Source organism: Abrus precatorius, unplaced genomic scaffold (assembly GCF_003935025.1).
Source record: "Abrus precatorius isolate BTA unplaced genomic scaffold, Abrus_2018 Scaffold4, whole genome shotgun sequence".
NCBI lineage: Eukaryota > Viridiplantae > Streptophyta > Magnoliopsida > Fabales > Fabaceae > Abrus > Abrus precatorius.
The window spans coordinates 19,735,349-19,757,785 of NW_020874384.1; the positions used below are offsets into that span (position 1 = coordinate 19,735,349).

The 22,437-nt window shown below is 31.9% G+C and overlaps 3 protein-coding genes across 5 annotated transcripts; 1 reads left to right on the forward strand and 2 right to left on the reverse strand.

The window, feature by feature from the left end:
* Positions 1-2,434: 2,434 nt before the first annotated feature.
* On the reverse strand, positions 2,435-5,557 carry LOC113866295 (fatty alcohol:caffeoyl-CoA acyltransferase-like). Its single transcript, XM_027501176.1, has 2 exons — positions 4,906-5,557; positions 2,435-3,361 (listed from the first exon to the last, which is right to left on the reverse strand). The coding sequence occupies exons 1-2, from the start codon at positions 5,335-5,337 to the stop codon at positions 2,435-2,437; spliced, it is 1,359 nt and encodes a 452-aa protein (XP_027356977.1). The 5' UTR covers positions 5,338-5,557.
* Positions 5,558-8,753: 3,196 nt separating this feature from the next.
* Positions 8,754-14,887, reverse strand: LOC113866374 (AP-4 complex subunit mu-like). Of its 2 annotated transcripts, none has more exons than XM_027501272.1 (13): positions 14,762-14,887; positions 14,531-14,625; positions 14,189-14,392; positions 13,635-13,751; positions 13,412-13,540; positions 13,182-13,293; positions 12,732-12,826; positions 12,548-12,652; positions 12,377-12,471; positions 10,003-10,090; positions 9,790-9,850; positions 9,629-9,702; positions 8,754-9,272 (listed from the first exon to the last, which is right to left on the reverse strand). In XM_027501272.1, the coding sequence occupies exons 1-13, from the start codon at positions 14,817-14,819 to the stop codon at positions 9,174-9,176; spliced, it is 1,332 nt and encodes a 443-aa protein (XP_027357073.1). In that variant the 5' UTR covers positions 14,820-14,887; the 3' UTR covers positions 8,754-9,173. The 2 variants fall into 2 exon arrangements, with proteins under 2 accessions (XP_027357073.1, XP_027357072.1); XM_027501271.1 differs by having other exon boundaries at positions 9,005-9,272; positions 13,152-13,293.
* A 1,567-nt stretch (positions 14,888-16,454) lies between these two features.
* Positions 16,455-19,235, forward strand: LOC113866375 (mitogen-activated protein kinase homolog NTF3). Of its 2 annotated transcripts, XM_027501273.1 has the most exons (3): positions 16,455-16,769; positions 17,136-17,561; positions 18,132-19,233. In XM_027501273.1, the coding sequence occupies exons 2-3, from the start codon at positions 17,139-17,141 to the stop codon at positions 18,822-18,824; spliced, it is 1,116 nt and encodes a 371-aa protein (XP_027357074.1). In that variant the 5' UTR covers positions 16,455-16,769; positions 17,136-17,138; the 3' UTR covers positions 18,825-19,233. The 2 variants fall into 2 exon arrangements, with proteins under 2 accessions (XP_027357074.1, XP_027357075.1); XM_027501274.1 differs by having other exon boundaries at positions 16,467-17,561; positions 18,132-19,235.
* The last annotated feature ends 3,202 nt before the right edge of the window (positions 19,236-22,437 follow it).

A 22,437-nucleotide genomic window follows, 5' to 3' on the forward strand; every position in this document is an offset into this window, starting at 1 on the left:
ACACACCATTTTTAATGATTCAAACAATGTTCTCTTCAGTATTTTAAGAAGCCTGCTAGAAGGAAAAAAAATGCCTAAAAGAATGGTGCCCCTACCGTCCACCCTACACCAAAAAAAGAAAAACATACAAGACGTGAGACATCAATCAGCCTCCTTTGTTACGTTTGTGATGCCTTGAAAAAAAGACGTTTGCGATGTATGTTATATGTTAGATTTCAAAAGATTTTGATTCTTTTTAATTTTTGAGTAATAAAATATCAAATGTGACTTTTCATAAAATATCTATTTGACAAATTAAAAACTATAAATATTGATATCAAGATAAACGGTGAAAAACTAATAAAATTTATTAGTTATATGTGAAGTGTATGTTTTACTCAAACAACATTAATTTATTTTGATTGTTTGTAGTTGCGATAATTAAAAAAGTTGAATTAATATTTGTTTATTCTATTTTTGATATAGCTTTTTCCTTGTTCATGTGAAATCCACGTGGGTATCAAATATTGATGACGCAATTAATTAGTTAATGGTTGTAAACATATGGAAGGGTCAATGAGAAATCGGGGGAAGAATGATGGTGGAGACGAGTCAAAGGCTAGTTGATAGTACTGCTTAAAGAAATGGAAGCTATAATAGATATTGCTTCGGTGCTCACCAACAAAGTGATTGTGACACCTTCAATATAATGGATCCTATGATACCATTTTCATGACGCTTTATATCTTTCATGTGAGTCTATAAAGTGCTCTCACAGTTGGCTACTCTTTTTAATCCAATTCTATATTTTAAAGAAACCCAGAAGAAATAAACACACTACATCCCATCATTCTTTATTATTATTATCGCACGCGCGTAAAGCCTTCTGCCGGTGGGGTTCTATCTACCATCCCAGTACATTTTTTAGTCACCAACCATATCGCACTGCCCAACTATGCAAAATTAAATATCATTTTTCTTATCAAAATTAAACTAAGCTGTGCATATCTTTAAGATTGAAACGACAAAGATATCTTCTTGTGTCCACAGAACACAGGATCGGTGAGATAGGTTTTGGAATAGTAAGAGGAAGAAAGTGCAAAGCAGATGATCAAATCAAACAAAAGCTAAACACAACAGGGAGGATGATTCCGATTGGGATACTCGTTCGAGTTTATGTGCCATTACTCTGTCCTATTATCTTATCCTATGCACTCCTCAACCATTGGGCGTTCCCAACTAATATATACAAATCTCCATTTTTATCCTAATTCTATATATGACAAGATTACGCATCTTTTGACTTCCGCAACATTCACCAGCAAATGCTTTTATTATTTTAAATTCAGATGTAAAAGTGTAAGTTATGTTTCTACCTTGCACGGGTAATAATAGTTTACTGTATTTGTTCATCTTTTCATTTATTTATTTTGACAGAATTCTCCTTTTTTATTTCCAGTTTTGAGAAAAAAATATCAATATAAATATCACAATTAGATTTAGTAGCCTTTTCTTGTTTTTTAAAATGTTTTTTTCAACAAAGTTAAAAGCTTTAAACAAAAGATAACGATCAAATTACTTTATGAACAGTTGGGACAATAATTATCTTATTTTAACAATTTATTATAAGTGTCTAATTTATAATTGTTAACTTAATGACTACAATATTCCTGTTTTCGCCCCGTTAAATGTTGGCACGTAACGTTGAGATGAAATGATGACAGGGCGTGATATGTTGAAACACAAAGTTGTAATTTGGAACTAATAGATACAATGATGATAGTAATTAAATAAAATGATGATGAGGGTGAGAAGAATGAGTTATTCCTTTTTGGTTTAAGATATCAATGATATATGCTTTAATCTGTTTTTGGGTCTTTGATTCCATCCACTAAGCACAAAACACATGGTTTCCTTCTCTTCATTGATGTAAAGAATATGATTGGACGGTCGATATTTTATCTTCTTGACATGACATTAGTAAAACACTCTGGATGCATATTGAGTGGAGCCAAGGAGATTCAATTTCTAATAACTCTTTCAAGTTAAATGTGTCTAGTGTTTTTATTCTTCATTTAACATTAATCAAATTTAGGAAGTGATTTATTTTAAATATAATTACATAAATATACTCGTTCGGCCTTCAAAAATCAGTGTCACCGACTTTGCGGGTCGGCAATCTTGTAGAAAATGAAGATACGATGCGAATGAACCTTTCGCTTTCACTAGTCAATTTGTCCTTCAAGGCTAAAGGAACAGCTAAATAATTATTAATAAAATAACAACAAGAGAGAGTCATAATTTTATAAGGATTTTCTTTCAATTCAAATATTTTCCCAGCCAAACAAGTGAGGCAGATTTTTTTGTGGATTACATATCAATGTATAACAACAAAATACCTGAACAGCAGAAAAAAAAAATTGAAAAAAAAATAAAAAATAAAAAAGTGAATATTTCATAGGAATCCATTTTCATGATACCCATTGTTATCATCATCTCCATTTTGTTGTTTAGTTTGCCAACCTTGTTTCATGTGATAGTGAAAAGAGTCGACCATGTTCTCCGGCACAGACAATACCACTCTCACGGCGTCAACATCATCCATAACCGGCAAAAACAAGCAGTAAATATCAGTGGTCAAAGGACCCATATGCAAAGCCTTACCCTCTCCAAAATCAACCTCTTCCAAACCCAGTTTAGACCACTGTGATATAACCAAAGTAGTAGAAAGATCTGTTTTTACCGTCTTGTCCTCCAACAAATCAACCACTGATCTTACGTACTCTTCATCTTTCAACCTCGCCTTGCCTTCTTGCACAAGTTTCACACCATGCTCAAGCTTGCCCTTCACTAAATCCTCTACGGTGCTTTCAGCGCACGCTAGTAAAAACCCGTTTCCGTAATACCCGTGTGGTAGATTAACTATTGTTCTAACGTTGACCGAGAACAGTAGTTTGACAAGGAGAGTGGAGGGCGGTGATGGGTTAAGTGATCGAATCCAAGAGCGCCACGTGTGCGCCGCAACTGCTTCGAATGAGGTGCACTTGAGAGGGGGGATGCACTGCTTCTTGAGGCAAAGGAGGTGGGAAGGGGTGAGGGTGAGGGATGTGGGTACCAAGGGGTGTGACTGTATCAGGTTGAAGAGGTTCACTTGAGGGCTTGGGCTTGCTGCGGTGTATCCCGGATGCCGGAACTTTACTTGTGGGGGTTTTCTGGGCTTTAGAGGGTGTCGGCAGTGAAAGGGCATGATGGTCAAATGGGCTTGGGGCTTGGCGGTGAGTTGGGCCCAAGCGTGGAGAAACTGAGACGTGCCGATGCCGTCGCATAGGCAGTGGCTGATCGCGGTGCACAGGATCATTCCCCCGCAGCACAGACTTGTTACCTGAAAATAGAAAAAGAATGGACAATTTGGTCAATCCGCCCAATTCTCTTTTTGTTTGTTTCCATCAAAATGGAGTTTAATATGCAAAGATAGTATCTAAAATTAAGTCTTTAGAACTCAAGAGATCTTTTTAGGGTCTCTCTAATAGATAGAGAATGAAGAAGGAGAACAAAATAAATTATATAATAAAAAAGGAAAACAATAAAAGAGTGAAAGATAAAATGAGAAAGAGTGAATATGAAAGTATAAAAACCAATTATTTAATATTGAAAATACAAGGAGTAATGGAGACGTGTGTAAGAATTTAAATTTTTGACCGATTAAACGCGACACCATGTTTTAATCTTTAACTCCTGGAGTTGAAAACTTTAATGTGTAAGGTGGAAGAATAATTCTGCAAATTTATAAGATTATTATCAACAAAATAATACCACTTTAAATGAAATAATTTTACATATTTAGATTTTTTTTGTATAAAATGTTTAAAATATTGACAACTTTGTGAAACATATTTTAAAAACAATGATATTTTTTTATAAGTAAATTGTTTGTAAAATAGGATTTAAAATTGTATTAGATATGAGTTTGTTTCCTTCTTTTTAATGAAAAAATATTTTTAACAAAACTATTTTAAAAATGTTTATTGAGTTTATTTACATTTAAAAAAAATAAAATATAAAAATATATTCTCAGAAGTTGTTTTATTTTTATTTTTTTTTCAAAAAAGTAGAACTGGAATTATCTTTTAAAACAAACAATACTTTTTATAGTTATAAACAAACGCAATATAATTCTAAAACATAAATTATTTTTTTATACATTTATAAAAGGAATACTTTAAACAGACGGGGTTAGATTCTGTAATATGTGATATTGGAGCACGAACCAACAACCAAGTAGATGAAATGACTAAGCCTAGATAACATAATTATTTTGCCAACAAGATTTTTAATCTTATTTCACGAATGTCATATCTTCATGACTTCCATTTTTATTTTATAAATTATCGACAGTAACTATAACCAACTGATTAATCAATTAACAATAAATAATAACTTCTAAAACCAATACCATAAGTTCAACCATATCAGCTCAGAGTTTTTATTTTTTGCAAAAAAAACTGTAAACATCATTTCGTTCATTTATAAGAGAATCAAACAAGGTTTTTGAAACTGAATTTCATCATAGTGAAGAAACAACTAAGGAAAGAATAAAATGAATGATATTACATACTGAGATAAGAAGTTCATTTTATAGAAACAGAGTTGAGAGAGTGCAGTTGTCATGATTCAAGAAACTCAAATTGCTCTATATTATATCTCGAAGACTTAAAAGGGTATATATATATATATTTTTTACATAAGTTCACTTATCTTATAATTTAACTTTTTCTTAGAAGAGTGTAGGGAGGTAAGATCCAAGAATCCAATTATAGATTGCTGGGTCATGAAATCTCAAATTTATGACATTAATTGACCAGTTAATAATTCTAAAAACTCGAAGGTTAAAAAAAATATATGAAAGGAATTAATTATTAGTCTTACCTGGACTACAAGAGGGGGGACATCTAGGAAACTCTGAGCTTCGACCTTATACAAGAACTTCCTCCATGACTTGTTTGGAGTCTTGGAAGGTTCAAGTAATTCTTGAGTAGTAGTGTCCATGAAAGCCTCGGCAAACACAGCACCTTCTCCATTGCAATCCACCTCAAGCTTGTGATCATCTTGGGAGCTAGTCCTCCTCAACCTTCCAGCTAAAGGGTAATAATCCACTAGAACTCTTGATAAAGACGACTTCAAGATATCCAAGCTCACGGATTTCTTGAAGAGGTACATATACTTAATGGAGAACCTCAAGAACTTTTGGTCGTCAAGATTAGAGAGATAGAGAGAATGTTTTGGTGTTGGAGCACATGGGAGAATGGTAACTGGTTGGCTACTATAGATACAATCAGGGAGTTCCATAGATTTTAACATATATTAAGTTTGCTTTATATATACTATAATTATAGACCTTCAATTCATGCTAACTGTTTTTTATGATAATGATGATGATTGATATGTCAACAGTTATATAAAGAGAGTGAAAGAAAGAAGAGAAGGGAAGGAAGAGATGATTGAATGAAAAGGTGAATGAATGGAATGGAAGAAGAAACAGCGAAGAACTGTATATATACAATACAAAGGAAGCATTTAGCAATGGGTCATTCTGAAATTTATGGTTTGGATAATGGTTAGAGTACGATGAGATTCTTTTTCAGGAGGGAGGCTAAGATGAGGGTACCCTCATCATAACTTTTCAGTGCTCTTCTACACTCTCATTTCACTTGTTTAACACATTATAATTATCACTTTAATATGACTGGAGATTAATAATACTAAGACCACACAGCAGGTTCTGCTGACAAGAGATGAGCACTATGTCTATCATGGTTAAATTAAATTAATACTTCCTTTGCTCACGTTAATACATGTATTACACGGCATATCTTTGCATAATGTTAATAATTCAAAATATATGAAAATCAATAAAAATAAAACCAAATAATTATCTTAATACCAATTTAAAATTTAATTAATTATACTCGTAAACTACTTTAGACAATCAATTGTTTTACATGTAGATAGATGAAAGAGGAGCAGTAGTGCACGCAAAAAGGTTAATTTCTCAGGCTAGCCGGAAAAGTTAGTACCGCGTGTCTGTGATTGTAAATTGTGGTCGTTTTTACACTTCAACAATCAACACGCGTGTTGTACGTATATCAAATGTATATGGACTTGAATAGTCTAGACTCTAGATTTTTTCATAGAAAAAAGAAAAGAAAAAGAAAGAAAAGTTCTCAAACGCGATTGAATATTTATAACTTTTTTTTATGTAAGGTAAACAATATTTGATACCTAATATTCTCTAATTAATTTTCCACCGCAAAGGATCGTGATCAAATGTCCACGTACGCACTGAGCTGCATTTAGTCGATGATTTCTCCAATGCTTAAGAAATTCAAAAGGCATATTATTCAATGTTCGTGTAGATTCCCATTATCCTGGTTAAAATTATGTCTCTCGGCCACAACTTCAACGTTAACATGTCACATCTTGGACAAGTTGATTACTTTATTGACGACCCTGTTGTTGGCTTTATATGGTAAATACATACATGCAAATTTCTACCTTCGTTAATTCATTATTGAATAGGGGGATGTACAATGGTTAATACCAGCTTTTAATAACAAATTATTAGTTTTTATAAGGTTTTAATTTGTTAAGTTATATGCTTAATTAATTAATAACTAAAATATCATTACTGAATGAAAATCTAATGTAAAAATTTTAAGATCTATTTAATTTGAGAAAACCTTTTTCAGTATTTTAATAATAATGAAAATATTATCCTTTTTTACTTCATTTTTTTTATTTAAAATATTTAAGATGAAAACAATAGAGCATTCTTTATACAGTTCTTATGAATAAAAGATAAAGTAAAAAAAGAAATATAGCCATAATAATTAAACATTAAAATGCTTTTCCTACCAAATTGGACAGTTAATATAATGCATAAATGTGTGTCATGTAATTCAGTATGTTAAAAGTTAGATTGTGCCGTGAAGAAAGTCAATGTGAAGTCTATGAAACCCGTTAATGCTTTTTTAAAATTACGAAGTCAATGTGTGACGTAGTTGGACATTTTTAAATTTACGAAGTATTATGTTTAATTTTTATATAAATTTGATATGAAATATTTTGCTTTTACTTTTACTAACTTTTAAATAAATTTTATATGATAAAATTCCACCAAAAATTCTACACTCCTTACTTTACCAAACGAAGCAATCAAACTCTGCTATGTTATATAAATGCCTAAACTTCTACTTATACAATTGTTATATTTAAAAGAATAATAAATCTATGCCATATATAAAAAGTTCACCTTTGACGAAGAACTTGTGGGAACATATCATGTACACATACAGAGCTCAATCACACGATGCTCTGACAACAGTACCATTTCATAGCTATAGACGGGAAACAAAAGTTTCATCGTGGTCCAAAATGAATCGCTCTCACTTGGTTTATTATAGTCCCTGAGGATGCTTCTAAATTTTCAGAGCCGTATTTAATTTAGATATGAAGCGGTCAAAACCTTTACCTCTCCAAATCTATAACCCTTATGCTTATATTAAATATGAAAAAAAATTGTGAAAATTTTTGTGGTAATGGAAACATCAGCCAACGAGATTCTTAACAATAACTACGGTGTCCCTAATAGACCTGAAGGAGAAACGCCAGAATCTGTTCTTACTTATTTGTTTGGTAGTTTGGCCAGTGGGGACTACTAAACAATTGTAGTGTCGCCGCAGTGGCATCCAGTGTCCTAATTTCTGTTACTCCTCTGCTATTACAATATATTAGGGTCCTGTAGTATCCTTTCCCTCCTATTATTAGAAAGAGAATATAACTCATTCCTATTTATGGGGTATCTGTTAAATGTGCTTTTTTAAGAACGTTTCTTTCATAACACGAGAGGAAATATTAGAGTAAGAAAAAATGTGGCAGTATAAAAAAGGAATTTTGGCAAATTTACCCTGGTATGAGAATCACACCTAGGACTTCTCTTATTTAAACTTTCAATCGCTGGTTCTTTCGGCAACTTATACGTACCAACCATCGAATGGACTAAACTGAATATACCATTTATCGTGCATCATGCGTTTATAACATCACCGCTAACCATCACTACATTTAACATGCAGACAATGGGTACTATTCTGCCGAAGGTTAGTTCCACCTAACATGAATATGCTTCTGTTTAATTTAATAAGGTGTATCAGCACGAAAATCAATCAACTTGATATTTTAAGTATCGATTAATTTCACCAGATTGCCACGATTAGATGTGATTCCTGCTATCAATTAATAACACAAAGAGGCAGGTGAATGGCAAACAACTTTGCATGCCCCAAAAAGGCAACAACTCGGCCAGAACAACTAATCGAATCTTTGGTGGCTTTTACCTCGGACACGTCTATGCGAGACATTATTGGCCACATAATAACAGGGAATACCGTTGTTTTATAAGATCTAAGTTGGCTGAATCCCACTAATCCCTAACAATCTTGGCTTCCACAATAAAACTTTTGCACCTTATTTTACCTAACTTGACAACAGTCGCACAAACGAGATTACCCTTTCCTCGTTCCTCTCACTTTTTTCCTTTTGACCTTTGCCTTCATGACATACGGGGCCAGGGGAATCAAATTCCCGTCAAAAACCAGCTCAGGTTCAATGGCATATACATTCCAACGAATATCTGGAGTCCAACCAATTACTTTGGAAACTAATCACTTCATAAGATTACCGACATTAAATAAGGTCTCTAATCACTTTTCGTTTTAGAAGTCAGCCCTCCACATTACACAACTTTACTATCATTGTCTGCTTTACAATCTGTCTTTAATTATTTTTATTATTTTTTATACAAATCTTTTAAAATAAAATAAAATGAAAACAATGTGATATTTTTATAATGAAAAACCAAAAAAAATAAAAATTTCTGAAGTAAAACAGTTGTTTAAGAACTCCGGTCAAGTTTCCACTTAGCCAATAATGACATTAACTAGTCATAGTCATCTTCACTTCTAGGGGCAGAAAGCCTGTCATCTTTTCACGTGTTATGCTGCCGTACCCCAAATTTAACAGTCGATTTTAACTTACAAAAAACGTCACATGCAATTTTCTGGAATAATTCAGAATACACGAACAACAATGAGTTGGCAAGCAAGTAACCTCAGCATTTGGACAAGAAGCGACTGGAATTACAACCGAGCAACGTATGAGTTTGCTTGGGTTACATATCTAACCCAGCGATAAGGATTGTGTGTTTTTGACTTCTTTGCTATTTGCAAATATTTCACCTGCATAAAAAAATGGAGTCTTAGAATTATTTAAGATGAGGGGGTCCAAATAAAACAGATGGAAAATTCAATTTGCAAGAACAAAGAGGAAAGTTGAATCTACATCTCAAATCATGAAGGGATAATAACACAATCAATTTTAGCATCCATTAACACACAAGCTTCGAGAAAAAGTGAAAAACAACAAAGGCATAATAAGATTTAATTTCTAGATTAGCAGTATAATTACAGCACCATATTATCAGAAAAATCTGGCAAGTTTAACAAACATGTATAAAAGTCCAACACAGACTATCTACCTTTATTTAACAAATGTAAAAGGAAACGTAGCTTCAATAAAATCCTTAGCATTTTACCTGAAGCCTTGAAGCATTGTACATAGGAATAGTGAAAGTCATGCTAAGAGGCCCGGCTTCTTTCACGATATTTCCTGTGTTCATTACAGAGGTGTTAATTCATATTACAAAGAGCAATGTCTCTGAAACATTCAGCCAAAACAGAACTATCAGCATTGTACCATGTAGCTCCTGTGAAAATGTCAGCTTTGCTCGTAAAGTATGTTCAGACCCACCAACAACCTGTAAGAAAGGATGGACCCACCATATTTTCATCAATTAATATTACTAATATTAGCTTCAAATAACCAACTGAAGATCCTTTAAGAACATCAAATAAACCAGTGTTATAAAATATACTGATTGTTAATGCATAAACAAAAGATCAATATTACCTTTTTCAGGCCCCATTCCAGTCTTTTATTTGCTTCCTTAAAATCAGTGGTGTGTCCAACTGCTCCAGGTTCTAACTCAAAATTAACACTGAAAAGTTGAAAATAAATTTACCAACAGGATGTAAGATCAAGTAATCAGGATGGTACTCTTTAAGTATCTAAATGATCGGACCTTTTGGCCTGGTCTCTCCAATAAATTTTAAAAAATATGCTCACACACATGCAAAATAAAAACAAAAGGTAGCATAACATATTTAGTAGAACAGGCTCCAACCACCCCATCTATATCAAGAATAATAAATGAACCTTTGGCATGTACATGAATAGTTCCCCTGCTTATCTCATTTTCTTTCTCACAGCCAGTCACCAGTGAGGCAGTGACTACCACAGTGGTGCTAGTGCCAAAACTAGTAAGCACTCCTTTCTTTTCTCTCCATTTTTCATGTTGAATGTTATGGTTCTAATTTATAATTGGAGACATTCAATACTAATATTTTGGAGTGACTTTATAACTTATTTCTATATGCTTGACCTTTATTTGATAAAAATTTTACACTGATTTATTTATTAATTGTTACATATTATTACAAATCATTTATTAATGAATTAAGGAAGCATTTTGGTTACAATTGAAGAAATTTTGATAGAAAGCAAGGTCACGCACAGCAAGAAGCATGACCTTGCTTAAAAGTCAGTTTAGGAGTGTTTCGTGAACCTACACAGCCATGCTAGAGGATATGTATGGTTGTACTTAGCTTTTGATACAACTAATTAAGAGATTTTTAAAAGTTTATAAGAGTGAATTTGAATTTCAAATTTAAATTTGGCAACAAAAAATCATATTTTTCTTTATTGATAAATTATATTTTCGTTAAAGATAAAGCATGTCTTTAGAATGTCAAATCATAATCTTTTATGGATTTTACACTCCATATAAAAAGGTCTCACACATTTGAAAGACAAATCTTCTCTCGAAGATCTTTTGACTTACATGCTTTTGACTAATCTATTTGTAACGACTTTAGGAGTTGAGAATGAAAATCATTAGTAAAGACATATGATATTTTTCTGAAATCTAAGTAACATGTTTTAGGGATATCTTTTCTTTTGGAATTTCTTTAGTTTGTATTTTCTTTTCGAATAATTATTAGTTTCTTTATTATTGTTATTTTTGTTTATTTTATTATAAATACTTAAATCTATAGTTAGACTTATAGTGAATTATTTACATATTTTATGTGATTTTTATATTTGATGACAATTGCAATTTCTTTTTCTTTTTTTTTTTTATTTTAGTGAACTTATATTTATATGTTAAAAATTAATCACTCTTAATATATCATAATTAATTGTATTGTAAGCGATCATACTTTATATAGTTAATAAATTCATAAAGTAAAATGAAACAAAAAATCAAGTGAATTAAACTTTTTTTTTTTCAATCATTATTAAATTAACAAATTCATAAACTTTGTATATTTTTCTTTTTTTTTTGTCTTGCATCACTATTAGAGTTAATAGTTTAAGGAAAAAATGTTAATATTACATTTTTTTTTTTAATCTTTTAATTACCTTTTCATTTAATCATTTTATATTATCATTTTACTTTATCACACTATTTAGATTCAAATAATTAAATTATGATATTCTTGATAATCAGAAATAATTATTATAAGATAATATTCTGATAACTCAATTTAAGAATCTCTTTTATTATTGTTTGACAGGTAAACTTGCCCATGAACACTATATATTATTTTTTTATCTTGAATGCTTATGTGTGGGAATAATGGATGCTTTAAAGGGGATGGCTTGCTAGAATTTGAAAAGTTGAAAAGGCATATATGCATTAGAAATCAATATGGTGAAATCAGCTGCTATTTTCTTTTTCATAATCTCGCTTTCAGCAATCTAATGTCCATCCATTCTACTAATAGCAAGAAAATATCACAAGCAAGCAACCAAGTGTGACAGGAAAGGAAACCTGTCAGCTAGGGATTTTTCTGGTTTTCTGGTTAATTACTGAGGTCTATCTTTTGTGCTTGATGTAGTCCAGATTGCAAGAAAGAAACAAATTCTGCGGCTTACTCAAAGGTTGCAGCAACTATGCCTAACATCAATGTCATTTGCCAATAACTTTTTAAAGCATGATGGATTTTTTTTCTATTTTTTTTTTTTTTTGTGGGTTGAAGGTTACCTCATTTGGCCCACCTAATATATGGGCTCTAGTAACTTAAGTCCTGATCCTTTATCAAAAAGACCAACCAGCCTGTCAGTTAGCTAGCAAGCTCATTATTCACAACTACACACTAAATCATTACTATCAACTATGATTTAAATTATATGTAAAATGATCATGAAGAAAATTAAATACCGAGCTGTAAACGTAGGAAGTGGCATCTGTACAAGAACGGTGTTAGCATTGACACTTGAGTTGAAGTCAGCTCGCACTTTAATGGTCACTTCAGCCTATGAAAATATGCAGATTATCATAACATGCTAAATAAAATGAAGATTTAGAAAATGTGAGGACGTTCAGAACCACCTTGAGAGATCCTGTTTCTTCAATCAATGCATTAATACGAAAGGGTGGCTTAAATGTTTGAGTCATACGATAATTCATGACTGGAAATTCACCATCAGGTGGTACCTATCAAACATTGGCACAGTAATTAGTGAAGGGACTCAAAGATACTCTATATATGTAAGCTAGTGTCCTATGTACTTACCAATGACAAGGTTCTATCAACATCAAAACTATCAAGGTGTACAGACTCGTGGAAGTTACAATCGTCTAAAATCACAGCACTCGAACCTCTATAATCTGTTAAAGATGACAGAATGAGATCACATAGCAAAAGCTGATAGGATATGAAAAATCAACTAGTCAACATCACAGATCTCTTCAACAAAATTATCCATTAGATCATTTGACCAACACTTAACTAAACCCAACTAAAAATATCCCCTTATTGACACTAACCAAATTAGAATCATTTTCAATATATCAATAACTTAAATATATAATAGATAAGGGAATGACATCAAAGAATTTCCATCCATAGTAGTTGATAATATGTAAGAAAACAACCAAAAAAAGTACATAAGAAAACTCATACACATTTTTCTCAGCATTTTAACTTTCATGCCGAACAAAAATATGACATGGATCAACTTACCACTTGTTCCTATACTCAGGTCCTCATTGAGAGCAAGTCGAATCTCTGGGTTACCAGTAAGATAACTCTTCATTTGAATGGTGCCATCTATCTCGCTTGTAAGTATAAATCCCTGTTTCCAACAACAAATTTGTGTCAATTACTTCCAAAATTTTGCAGCAGTGTGTTTATTAAAAAGGGGAGGAAGACATCATGAAAAAGACCATATAAAAGATGACCAAAATACTCACACTAGAGTTGAACGTAACACTTATTTTCTCAATTACATCAACAAAGATCTCATCCCTCTTCCTGCCACCAGGTTCATTAGCAACAACAGACTTTGTAATAGCAGTACCTGGCATTCGTTTGGTCCCTTGCTGCAAATATAGGAGTTTAACAAGTCAATAAAACCCTGCATGACACCCAACAATGTGCTGCAGCATGTAACAAACTGAATCTAAAAATAGTTACCATAAAAATGGAAGCAGGACCAAGGGGAGGCATCCGTGCAGTATCAATCACAATTGGCTCATTGAAAACATATGACTTCAAAACCTCAGTCGATGTTGTTTGCACATAACCAAAATCCTGAAATAAATCAACTTTAGTATAACTAGATATATCAAATAGAAAAGGCTGCAGTCAGGGGGCACAAAAAAATTAACAAGCTTACTAGTTTGGAAGGAAATAAACAGAATTCAATATTTTACAGTGATCAATAGATACATTAACCAAGTAACCAATTCAGTTCAGTTTTCTCTTTAAAAAAATGAATAACGTATACACCATGGTTAGAGTAAAAATATGGAGCACTCGTACAAAATTTCCCTGCTTCTCAAAGTGTGATACATAAGAAAATATTACTAGTGAATTTACAAAAGTGCACTTTCTTATCATGATTCTAGGACCTGGGTTAGATTAACGAAGTTGCGGTAAGCATGCTTCGTTTGTCAACATGCCTATACTGTTATTTTCTGCAAGTAAGCCATCAGTACAAGGAAAGAATAATAGAAAAAATTACTCACAATGACTTCATCAAGCAATTCATAGACGAGCACAAAGTTCTTTCGAAATGAATCCTCATTGAGAACACCAAGGTAATCTTTGATGACACGTGCAATTCTTTGTAAAAGTTCCAAAACAAGAGAAGGAGAGACGTTGACTCTAGTTGTAGCAACAAATAGCAAGCCAGCAACCTTCACGTGGAAGTAGTTCACACCATCTATATTCTATCAAAAACCAAAAGATCACACATGAAGAAAAAAAATGAGGTTAAAATTAGGGAAAAGTATATAAATTAATTCTCATTTTATCAATAAATAATACACACGCAAGTTGATATTGAACACGGAGACTGAAATACCTACAAAAACAGGTGGAGCATCTCCTTCAGCATCCTCTTTCCAGAACTTGACTTTTCGGAAAAATGTCTCAGCGCTTCCTTTTTGAACTTCACCACGATCTGCATTTCATTTAATTTAACAAAAATGAAAGGGACACAAAAGGAGTGAGTGGATGAAATCGCTCTGTCACAAAGAAAATTTGAATTCAGAGTTAATGGAAATTGATGGATCATGGAAATGAAAGATGGTACTCACAGTCGCGGAAGACGATGTTGTCTCCTCTCTGTGAAAGCACGAAGAACTGCGATATCATCGTTGATTTTTCTCTTCTTCTTCTCTTTTTCTTTCTTCCTTCAACTCAACTCATCGTCCTCCTTTACTTTGTCCACGCCTCGCAACAAACGCATTGCCGTTTTGACACGCACCAGCCACGTGGCCCCGTAACTGCCAACGTCATTTGACTCGTGTCGTTTTATTTTCCTTGTTATTTTTTATTCAATAAATAAATAACCCTGAATAAATAGCCACCTAACTTGGGTAAGTAATGCTTAAGTGCTTATATCATGGAGTTTAATGTAAATTTAAAATTTTTTAAGCTAAATAACAAGGATAAATTTCATATTAGAAACAAATATGACACAAATATTTAATTATATGGTATAATTAAAAAATATATGCTCTCAAATAAAAGCATTTAAATTTAATAAATAGTATTTTTCATTTAATTTATATTTTTTATTGCTAAGTTTATACAAACATCTGTAATAAATAAGATTTTTTTAAAAATTACATATTTGAGTAAAGATGTGTCTTTATTAATAAAGATTTAAAAAAATATACAAAAAATATTCATAATCACCAGAATAAAAAGCACTAGCTTTCATCTATGATGCATTTCATATAACAGTCGAGATAAATTTTTATAACTGTACGTTTATTAATTTCTTTGACTAATACAGCATTACATGAGATAATTTTGGTTAATGTATACTCTCTAGCTTAATTTCTTAAAAGGATAACTATTTATGCCTTCCGTAGATATAATAATTATATATTTCTATCATTTTTGTCGTCTCATATTCTTATAATCACTATCTTTCTCTCAAGAATCAATATAAAGATAAAATAACCGGTCATTTTTTTTTGTAATACTCATTATTTTTAAAAAATAAACCTCAAATTCATAACAACACGATTTAACCATTTTTAAGTACTTTTTTCGCGTGATTGTATACTATATTAATAAATATATCATGCTTAATAAGATTCGATAGAATACAAAAGTTACGTCTATAATATATCCTAATCAATTAATAATATAAAAATGAGTATTCAATAAAAATATTAATTTTTCACAATTAAAGGTGGGTTACTCTGTAGTGTCATGCTATCCACACATTAAGGTATATAATGTCATGTTTCTTAACCAGCTTTAGTTAGAAGTCGTCGAGAGAGGGAACTGGACTCGTGAATTTGAATCCAAACGACGAGAATTAAGGGATAAACCCGTTAATAACTTAAAGCTTACGTGACATTAAAGAGATAAAACAAGAAAACTAAAAATTATAAATAAAAAAAAACAAAACAGAAAGGCAGTTACAAAAACTAATGAATTATTTCCTAAAGATAATTATAGGATAGTGAGATTAAAAAATAAACATAAAAAGAGATAAATATTAAAGAATATTGAATTCTCTTGATTATAAAGGGGGAGTAGATTTTATCTTAAAAAATATCATTTGTCGTTTTAAGGGTGAAGTTAATCTGGAGAATAAAAAACTAATGAAAGTATAAAACTTAGCCAATGCAACGTTTTATAAATAAAAAAATCTATTATTTTTATTTTCTTAAAAAAAGAATCAAGTGACGGAAGGGATATTGAGTAATTTTAAAAAAAAAAAAAGAATGGCGTAGCCCAAAAGGAGTATGATCACAAAAAGAAAAAACAGAAAATAAAAGGAGGGTAGGCTAGGCTAGGCTAGGTGCGGACACTGGAGCAAAACGCGGGTGTGACTTTTGTTACATCATCATGCGTGTGTCTGTGTCTGTGTCGTGAGAGAGAGAAGAGAAGAGAAGAGAAGCAGTTCCATTCACAAAATCCAAATATCTTCTCTACTTCCGACGACACAAGGAATCTCGATCGCTGAAAATACCCAAGCCAACACCCTCTGCATTCAATAAATCTTCAATCTTCGCTTTTTGCCTATGAAATCCGATTCTTTGCCACCGCTGTAGCGATTCACTTTCGTTTTTCCATATAAAGGTAACCCTTTTCTCTTACGTTCTTTCCACATTTGTAAATAAACTCGCTTTTTTTGCTTATTTAATAATTACTCTCCAGTGTGTCTTTGCTTTTAACCCTGTTTTTCTAAACACATCATTCATTTGCTACAGATCTAGATTAATTAAATAAAATTTTAGATTTGGATCTAATTAGGTTGGTTAGTCATAAAGCTTTCAAGTATTTCTTAATTTAATTGTATTAGGGGGAGGATTATTGCTGATTAATAATTATACTACTATCTCTGTCTGTTTGTGATTCTTGTTACTCGCCACTGAACAGTGAGCACTGAAACTTTCTGAATTGTGATTGGTTCGAAATCATGGACTTGTTGATGTTGATTTGTAGGGAATGGCGACTCCTGTTGAGCCTCCAAATGGGATCAAAACTGAAGGCAAGCATTATTATTCCATGTGGCAAACCCTGTTTGAGATTGATACAAAATACGTGCCCATCAAGCCCATTGGTCGAGGGGCATATGGAATTGTGTGCTCTTCTGTGAATAGAGAGTCCAATGAAAAGGTTGCAATCAAGAAGATACAAAATGCCTTTGAAAATCGGATTGATGCGCTGAGGACTTTGCGCGAACTCAAACTTCTTCGGCATCTTCACCATGAAAATGTGATTGCTTTAAAGGACATCATGATGCCTATTCATAGAAATAGTTTCAAAGATGTCTATCTGGTTTATGAGCTCATGGACACGGATTTGCATCAGATTATTAAGTCTTCTCAGGCACTGTCTAATGATCACTGTCAATATTTCCTGTTTCAGGTATGAATCTTTGGCCCATTGTTGGGGTAACAGAACATTATTGGCTTCAAATATGTCAACTTTGTTACCATGAATAGCAAGCGTTCATATTATATACTTTCTATGTATGTTTAGTATTCTAGAGTTGAAACTGATCAGAAAATACACATGTTGAAATTATTTGTAATAGTGTGTTTGGATTCACGTGAAATTTACTCAAACGTGTATTCATTTCAATGCTACAAGTTATAACTTTCATGTTAAAATTTAGTTTAACATGATTTTATGGACTTTCCAAATCTGCACTAAGTTTGTGGTAGTTTTGTAAAAATCCAACTCAATATGTCAAGGTCTAGTACGGTTACAGACCTGTGTGATATCATCATTTTAAATTCCTTCTTGTTGCATTTTGCATTTACCCTCCTGCCTTCTAAAATTCCCTTTTATTTTCTAAACCTATGGTTGGTCCCTTAAGAATTGACATCAATCATACCATGGTGCATTTGTAGGGCTTTCTGAAGTTATAAATTATGATCATTTTTGTTGCTTAGGTGTTCATTGAATTAAACAATTGAAAGTTCCTTGTTGCAGTTGCTTCGTGGCTTGAAATATCTTCACTCAGCTAACATCCTTCATCGTGACTTGAAACCTGGGAATCTTCTAATTAATGCAAATTGTGACCTAAAAATATGTGATTTTGGGTTAGCACGCACTAACTGTAGCAAGAACCAGTTCATGACTGAATATGTCGTCACTCGGTGGTATCGGGCACCAGAGCTCTTACTCTGCTGTGACAACTATGGGACATCTATTGATGTATGGTCAGTGGGATGCATCTTTGCAGAGCTTCTTGGACGGAAACCTATTTTCCCTGGTTCAGAGTGTCTCAACCAACTAAAATTGATTATCAATATCCTTGGTAGTCGAAGGGAGGAAGATATTGAATTTATTGATAATCCAAAGGCGAAGAAGTATATCAAATCTCTTCCATATTCTCCTGGAACCCCCTTTTCCCGGCTTTATCCTAATGCACATCCATTGGCAATTGATCTACTGGCAAAAATGCTTGTTTTCGATCCAACAAAGAGGATTAGTGTCACAGAAGCGCTTCAACACCCTTACATGGCACCTCTATATGATCCTAACTGTGACCCTCCAGCCATCATTCCAATTGATCTTGACATTGATGAAGATCTAGGGGAAGAGATGATAAGGGAGATGATGTGGAAAGAGATGCTTCATTACCATCCTGAATCTGCTATGGAAAATGCTGGGTTGTGCTAGTAATCTTGTTTTCTTCATTTCTCTGTTATGATCACTTTCGTTGGTGCCTAGAGAGTTCTAATATCTTAACTTGTTTCAAATAATTAGGAGAGCCTTGAAATCAGTGAGCCAATATATATTCTGTTTCCACTTTGTTGAGAGCAGAAACAGCAAAAAGATGGTCATCTTAAAAAATATGTATAGCTGTGCTTTGCTGATGCGCATGACAGTTTTAACCGCCGTGTTGAGGGATTGATTATGTCTTGAACTATGTATTGTAGTAGCCTCGTTTGGTTTGTACATAAACATGTTCCTGTGTCTTTTATAAACCATTTTGTAAATTAAGTCTAATGTTTATCAATAATGTATTAATTATAAACATGTTCCCCTTTCTCGATTTTTCCATAACCAAAATTAAAAATGGTTGTTGATACACGCTACCTGGATTTACACTTCCTTACATTTTTGTGAGATTACAAAATTTTGTTACCTGCTTATGCTAATTTTATTATAATCGGTACCGTGAATACGTTACATCTTAAATATTCTAACTGGTGTGCAAGCCTCCATTGCAGCTCCTTACTATCTTCTTTTTTTCTTTTTCTTGTTTTCCAATTCGTTAACATATGTCTCGCATTGACTATGAATATTGTCTTTTGAATTCATTTTTTTCAAAAAATAATGAATTAATTATAAAGAGCCTATTATTAGAATTCAGTTTTAAAAACAGAAAACTGTTCTAAAAATATAATTCAAACGTACCCTTAATTTTTTTGTCTCATAGGTAATATCTTGTCTCGAGCTTCCTCTTCTATTATCTTGGCCCAACAGAAGGAAACACAAAATAACTATTAATTTTTTTATTGGGGTTTTTCTTTTTTTGCACCCTGTTTTTCACACCTCTATTTAAAAGTTTGAAAATTTTCTCCAAAACATCTTTTATAATAACAATAATAATAATTCTCAAAATTAAATTTTCACATTTTTTAAAATTAATTTATAAAATTATTAATTCTTTCTATAAATAATGATTCAAAATTAGAACTTTACACTTTTGAAAATAAGTTTCTAGATTTTACACTTCCAGAAATTAATTTTAAAAAATGGTTTGTAATTCTGAAAATTAATTTTTAAAAGTGTAAAATTTGAAAACTTATTTCCAGAACGGTAGAATCCTGATTCCGAAAAATCATTTCTATAAAAAATTAATAACTTCATGAATTAATTTTTGTAATTGTGAAAATCTAATTTCAAAAAGTTATTTTCATTAGTGTAAAAAACTTATTCTCAAAAGAGTCCTGACATATTGACGAAGCCCGATGAAGATGCCATTTATTTTATAATAAATCAAGCATTATATAATACATTCAAAATAATGAACATGCTTTGGTAGTAACGTGCTTGAAATGCGTTCAAAGAATATGGTTATGGAAAAACAAAAAAATTTAAGAAGTAGAAGCTAAAAATAAAAACTAATCAACAAAAATAAAAAAATAGTAAATTAAATTATTGTTAAGAGAGTTTAATATTAATGAGATGTAAAAAAAACGAGGTTGCATAGAGCAAGTCTCTTTTCCAATTCTATGTAGTGTAACTAGTAACCCACTGAAACAACGAGTGACGGAAATTCTGCTGTTTCAGTGAATAAAAAGCCGTTGACCAAAAAGAGAATGCAAATAGAAGGCCCAGACTAAGGTAATGTACATGAGCGACTCAATCGAAAAGGCCCACAAAATTGACTGAAGAAAAGGCCCACAAATCATCTGTTTTCAACTTCTTTCAAATTTTTTTTATTTGTAGATAAAAAAAAATTGAATAAAAGTGATATACCGTAATTATTAATAAAAATGAAAAAAATTATAAAATAAGAAAGGTTATAACTGTCATTAAATAGAGTTGTGTTAATCATCTTGCATTCAAAACATACTTAGCTTATGCTTGGGAATAGCTGATAATTAGTTATTTGTTTAAAGTATTTTAAATGTACTGAAAAAATAAATATTTTTAAACAAAACATCAATTGCATAACATAACACATATATAAATATAGATCAACACACGCAAATTTGTGTGGTTCATGATTTTATTCAACTACAATCAAACTTTATATTATAAATTTAAGTTTATATATATAAAATAAATAATTTTTTTTATCAATTATAATATATGAAAACCTTTAAGAATAGAGTATAATTCCATCTCCATATCAAAATTTATTTTTAAAAAAATCTCTAAACTTAACGAGGTCCTCTCCCGTTCAACAGATGCTATCATCCCTACTCCCTACAAATCACGACGTCTTTTCTCCTAAAAGAGACGTCTTCAATTATCAGAAATTGATAGCTTTTGCACTTATCTTATTTATATAATTAACTCTTATCATCTCAGTGTTAAATATATAAAAAAAAATTAGAGGAGTTTAACCTTTTTTTTTCATATCCTTCTCTTTTTAAATTCTTCTCCACTTTTTCTTACTCTCAAACAAAGCTTAAGAGGCACAGGTTATTTATAAAGATGAAACAAAACGTATTGGTTAGGTTAGGAACCCCTTTGTGGAAACTGGAAAGTGGAGTTTGAATTTGTCTGCCCAGCAATCCGACCACCAAATCTCTTTCCAAAAATTGTGTGTGTGTGTGTATAAAGAGATCATACCAATTATTGGATTTCAAGGGAATTGTTCCAGCGTTGGAAGTCCACCTATAAATTCATTTTAAACGAATCAATCATTTTTTTTAAGAGAGTATTACTATCTTTTCACAGAAAGAGAGGATTACGTATTTCACATTAAAGAGCGATTCACCTTTGGTAAATCCTCAATAAAGATAACAATGGAACATCAAAAAGTTATCTTGGATTTCACACACTAGAAAAAAAATTATAATTTAATTAATTAATATGTGTGCTTTAGCTTCGGCTATGTCTCTGAAACCAGATACTTTTCATCAACTTGCTTACAATTACAAATGGTACGTACTTAACTTTCGGGTTTAAAATTTTGCACTTCTTTTTGTGAGGTTCCATCTTCAAGGGACCACTTTGCTCTTTACCGTCGCCAGCTACAATCACTAACCTGACTTTAAACTTTATGGCAACTATCGTCATGGAATGCATTAGGACATTATGTGTATGATTGAGCACTTATAAATTTTGATTTAAATTAACTTCATTCGTATAATTAACTGTATTTTAAAAATAAATTTGTTAAAATATTAGCGATAGATATATAAAGAATAATATTTAGCTCCAAACTATGCATCAAGTAATATTTAAGTGACATTTAGAAAACATAAAAATTTAAGAATGTTAGCTCATTTGTCAAATACACATTTTAAATAATAAATTTACAAATTAAAAAGCAAATTAATATACTTTATTCTGTTCTGAATGCGTTTGATAATTTGATTTTTTAGTGAAGAATGGTGGAATTATCTTTAAGGTCGCACACCTACCGAATATAGATTATATCTTTGTATAGTGATTGCTCTCCCAATTTAATAATGCAGCCATTGTTTTGGTTTTGGCAGTACTCTGGGCATTCATGCCCGAACTGCTTTCAGTGCTCAGGCCACTGTTCATTTTTAGTGTTAGCTTCACTCCCATTACTTTCTTTCTTTTTGGGAGTGGTGCCACTTCT